Genomic DNA, 5,096 nt, shown 5'->3' with positions numbered 1-5,096 from the left:
TTCACATTAAGAGCGTACCTTCGACAGCCAGACGAATGTACCTCGGGATCCATCCCTGCTAGACTCACGTGTGCACGGAGGGTACGATTCGCTTGGAGGAGGCGAGTGTTACGGTCTTGCTGGTTCTCGAGGACCTTGAGCGTGTCGTTATCGACATACTTGCCCTGGGCAAGCTTTACCAGAAGGAGGTGGAGCTTCCGGGTCTGCTCAGTATTCGCGCCAATAGAAGACTTGTACACTTCGCGTTCGCGAGCCAGCTTCTTCTGCAACGTGCTGATAAAAACGTCCCGAGCTTGGACCTCGCAGTGCAGACGATTCAAGTCTTCTGCGTGTCGTTCCATAGTGGCTTGAACAGTGGCGAGCATGGCGTCGTTCTTGGCGTTCGACTCGCGGAGAATCTTGACGTGGTGGTGTAAGGCTTCAATCTCAGCGTTTGCAGCCTTGAGGAAGGTCTCCGCGTTCTCACGAGCCATGATGTGGGGTGCCACCGAACGCACGGCGGCAGCAGCCTCGGACTGAGCAAACCGCAACTGACGCTCTAAGTCGGCAACGCGTTGGGGTAATGCCGACAGCGCGTCAGGAACAGGTTGTATCGCAGCGAGGACCTCATCGAAACCAATAGCTGTCTCGAGACGACGCTGAGTGTGTATATCGCCGTGGAGAGGAGGCACAACGCTGATCTGCACTTGGTGACGAGCCATTGCAGTCAAGTACGGGATTATCGAGGTCATCATGTGATCGACCGATGCCTCCGTACTTTCAGCCAGCATGCGCGCAGCGAATCTTCGGTGAGTGGTGGTGGACCACCAGCTGGGGCAGGAGGAGCAGCAGGAGCCATCTCCGCGATTCAGCGACGACGGGGAGTGCTGCAGGAGCTACCGCAGGAAGTGAAGAGTCTGGGGCAGCGGGCACCGGAGGACCGGTTGATGACGCTGCTGTCGGAGGAAGTGCAGCAGACTGAGGGGCGTTCGAACCCTCGGTCTTGCCCTCCTGAGAAACAAGTCGAGTAATGCGAGGTGATGAGCAAGGTACCGATGATTCAAGAGAAGGATGGGCTTACGTACCTCCAGCTGCTCACGCTCGCGACGTCTACGAGGATTGAGACGCTGAAACGCGTCGGACACGACTCGATTCAGACGCTTGGACATACGGTGGCGAGATGGTGAATTGAAGAATGAAGAAATGTCACAACGGGCACCAGTACCGTGGCTTCCATTGCGACAGGGGCAGTTGTGGTGTAGTGATTTCTCCGTGGTTGCGGATTATCACCCGTCGACAAAGACGTGACACCGCCCAAGTTGTTCAAGCGACGAACCCTCGGTCGGGTGATGTACGGAGACGCCAAGGTGCAAGGGACTCGACGGCGTCACCTCCGAGTTTTCAACAAATATCGGATACGGCCCTATGTCACTGAATCCAGGCTGTCCTTATTATTAATAATGGACTGGCCGGATTCGCATTCAGCGGACCATCTACGGTACGAACCCTCAGTGGCGGTTGGGATGAGTTCGCGGAATACTCAGCGACCTTTGGAAGACACGCTAACCGTCTGGGACAGGGCGCGGACCGTTAAAGATGCTCATGCGACAGTGCAGACGACGCTTGGCATGCAAGAAGATCCATAACGGATCATTGTTCACTTGATATTTGTATACTTGATTAGGACTTCTTATTAGGAATAGACCCGAAAGGGTAAGCTTAAATACAGAACAGAATTTCCACTCAAGCACACAGAGCGACGTCCGGCTTCAAGGTAAGCGTCAGGTCAAGCTTGTTTGAGTGTGTTATGCCTGTCGGTGAACTCGAAGCTCTGTAGCGAGGGTTCATCCGGCAAGGCCAAGAGACTTTGTGTATTGGCCGATTATTATCGGGAGGTTTTACGTGACGGCTTATTGTTGCCTATTTGCACGACTGGGAGTGCTTGAATTGCCTCCCTTTTATTTCTTCCAGCCGAGTGTTGAACACTCGGTGATCTCGTAAAAGGCTTACCCGTGCCTGGTACCCTTCCGCTGTTGGGACCACGAGGATTCAAAACACCTGCTAGCTTTGCTCGTGCTAGTAGCGTGTTCTTATTTTACTGGCTGGCCTATATAAGTAGTTTACAAGGTCCAGTTTGTCCCGGTGCAAGTCTTCAGGTCCGCCCGAACGATCGTTTACTATCCTAGTAGACGTATTGTTGTGGGAACATCCTAACTACATCTGTAGCTAGAGTTCACGTGGGATTTCCAACACCACATAGACGTAATTGTATTGAATGCCTTTGTTGGCATAATAGATGCCAAACACGTTCACGTTGTTCAAAGACAAGAAATATCATTGGGAAGGCGTAGAAGTCACACTTGACAGTGTCAAATTTTGACTGAAGTCCATCACGATCACAGCATGCTCATCGGAAACTGCTTGCGAGTCTTTCTGGTACTCTCACCTATATAAAAGTTCATAGTAAATCAGAATGATCTTAGAATCCTTGGTGAAGCAGAATGATTCTTGTGTACAACCCTCATAGCTTTAGCTGCGGCAGTGTGAACACCAGGCGCTTCGGTGAGTTCTGCAGTGACCTGAGAGCGCATACGTACGTACAATATAGAACCGAAGTCACACACGTTGCTGCGAGGAGATCGGATTCGAATGAGGGGACAATGTTTCTGTAAAAGCTGTCGGAAAGTTGATGGTCGAGATTCCCTCACCTCCAAGTCGTTCTCCACGACGTAGCTGTGCATCGCATTGTAGAGTTGGTCCCAGGTGAAGTAGGCAGGGAGCAGCGTATAGTTCTCGTCAGTATATTGCTTGCGGACCGCTCCGTCAACCGTCTTCTGCGTTCGAACTTTAACCGGGACGACGTCTCCCAGAGTCTTGGCGAACATTCGAAACCAGTTCGACAACCAGCGGATGTCTATCTTAGCGGCGTTAATGTTGAGCTGGCCCCGGTGTGTGTTGACAGAGGAAGCACCTCTCTGTATCTGTCGTCGGTAGCGCGTGATTGTTGCCGTGGAGATCCCATACACGGCGCACCATGAATCCCGACACACACGCCCTATTAGCGGTTAATAAAACGAGAAGACTTGCCGTTCACCACTCCCACGACGACGTACTGCGGTGTCTGTCTTTATCAACATCGCCAGCGAGGTCAGGATGCTCTGCTTCTTTTCATGCATAGTCATTTGCCCCAAAGAGCACAGGAAGTTTTCAAGGTCAGCTGCCGTGCCTTGAAGGCACTTCTCCGTGCAATGATCCTGCTGAATCAAACTCGTAACCTGCTCCCGAAGTTGGTCATCAGCCCAAACGATCCTACCCTCCACAGAGAAGTCCTCAACAGACTCTACGTCTGAATGATCCTGTAAGGCGTCCTCCAAGGCATCTTCAACGTCCTCAGCACTCGAATCGCCACTTGATTCGCCTGATATTGGCTCCCACACACTGCCATCTGACCCTTTACCGATGGTTGCGTCCGGGTCAGGTAGAAGAGAGTTCAGTAGATTCCTGTCATGTTGCCGACGCGCAGTGTTTGTCCTGGTACTGGCGTCGCTGGCCACAACCGAAGTGCTGGAAGAGTTTGTGCTGGTGTTCATCGTGCTCGTTCTAAAAGATACACCATAAAAAATTGGTCCGTTTGGAAAAACGCCTCTGCTGAAAAATTCGTTTAATTACGTTTTTGAGTGGTCAAACTTTAAAGCCGTTTATCTCGATAACTCTAAATGGTTCGTAAGGATCAGTTCGTTTCGCGCCGTCTCATATCATAACAGCACGTATGAATAATTTCTCATTGTCTAGCTATTAATAGAGTGGTAGATCGACGTATATATTAGTACCTGGCAGTACCGTTTTGATAGACTGAGTTACAAATGTACAATACAAGGTAGAGCTCACATCTTCAACGTACCACCAGAGATCCTTGGCACCGCGCTTTAATCTTGCTCGGCACTGGTAAGGCTGGCAGCCTGATCGTCAGCAGACATACTTGCGGTTTCTCCTGTATTGTACATAATAGCGACAGTCGCTTAGAAGGTATTATACATGACTAGCAAGCGAAATACGTACCAGCTCCTCCGCCGGTAGAAGACGATGCTGATAGGAGAGCGTGGGCTGTTGCCTTCTTCTGTTTCAGCTTTTCTGTAATCACTAGCAGGTTAGAATTAGACACGGTTTTATAAGCATACCGAGGGCTAGCCTGTCCAAATACTTTAGCAGTTCTTCGCCGCCTGTAAGGTAATCGACGCCCCGTACATCTGCCTTCGTCCTGCCGGGACGAATATATGTGTAGTCGCTCTCCAACCCCCGTGGCCTGCTGGATTTCCACCCCTCCTTTAGTAGCTTGGATCACACAGCTCTAAATGCTGTCGCCATCGTTTCCGTTTGTGCCAAATTTTAGAATGCCAGCAAACGAGTGGTTTACGAGAGTGACCTATAACACCTAATGGCAAGAACTGGCGCTCTTTCAAATACTCTGTCAATAGATATTAGAAAATTAAAATTGGACACGTCCATGAACCGCCGCTGTCATGTTTTTGTGTGTCAGCCTTCACAACACCTTCCCCTAGTTGACAGAAGGTTTGTATACTTCACTACTAATTATACATATATTCCTTATCATGTCTGATACCGGATAAACTTTCCGTGCAATCGTGTCTACTACAGGCCTTCGCTCTCGGGGGTTAAGAGCCTTTACCTCACGATTCAGTGCGACAAAGTACTTTCCTACTGGAGACCATACCGTCAAAATTCCAACTGTCCGACTGGGTTCCAACCTGATACCGGTACGATCTGCCAGTTCAAAAGCGGACTTTGCGCGGTACATGTGTTACACATAATAAAAACAAAATTAAAAAATCCCTTCTCTCTGAGGGCCCACATACCGTTTCTTTTTAGTCGCTGCGGAGGATCTGACTGCGGAACGCGATCCGGGATCGGACGGGCCAACACAACGAAGACGCCCGTCCACACCCAATCCAGGTTGGATTTCAGGTGTGGCTTTTTTGGATCAAGAAAAAGAAGGGTATACGCGCAAGCGGGCCATCTGGGGTGAGTGGAGAAAACGATAGGTGAACTTGCAGCGAAGTTGGAGACCGGGGTATCGATTATTGCTTGTCGTACATGTA

General features: G+C 50.3%; 1 protein-coding gene across 1 annotated transcript; it reads right to left on the bottom strand.

The window, feature by feature from the left end:
• Positions 1–3,483: 3,483 nt before the first annotated feature.
• PITG_16894 (uncharacterized protein) lies at positions 3,484–4,795 on the bottom strand (the record flags this gene model as incomplete). Its single annotated transcript, XM_002897275.1, has 5 exons — positions 3,484–3,579; positions 3,881–3,921; positions 4,039–4,110; positions 4,158–4,282; positions 4,746–4,795. 5 exons carry the CDS (start codon positions 4,793–4,795, stop codon positions 3,484–3,486), a joined length of 384 nt encoding a protein of 127 aa, XP_002897321.1.
• Between the last annotated feature and the right edge of the window lie 301 nt (positions 4,796–5,096).

The sequence above is a fragment of the Phytophthora infestans genome, genomic scaffold (genome assembly GCF_000142945.1).
Source record: "Phytophthora infestans T30-4 supercont1.46 genomic scaffold, whole genome shotgun sequence".
NCBI classification, from domain to species: domain Eukaryota; phylum Oomycota; class Peronosporomycetes; order Peronosporales; family Peronosporaceae; genus Phytophthora; species Phytophthora infestans.
The sequence above is the reverse complement of the archived record's forward strand: the minus strand, read 5'-3'. Positions and strand labels throughout refer to the sequence as shown.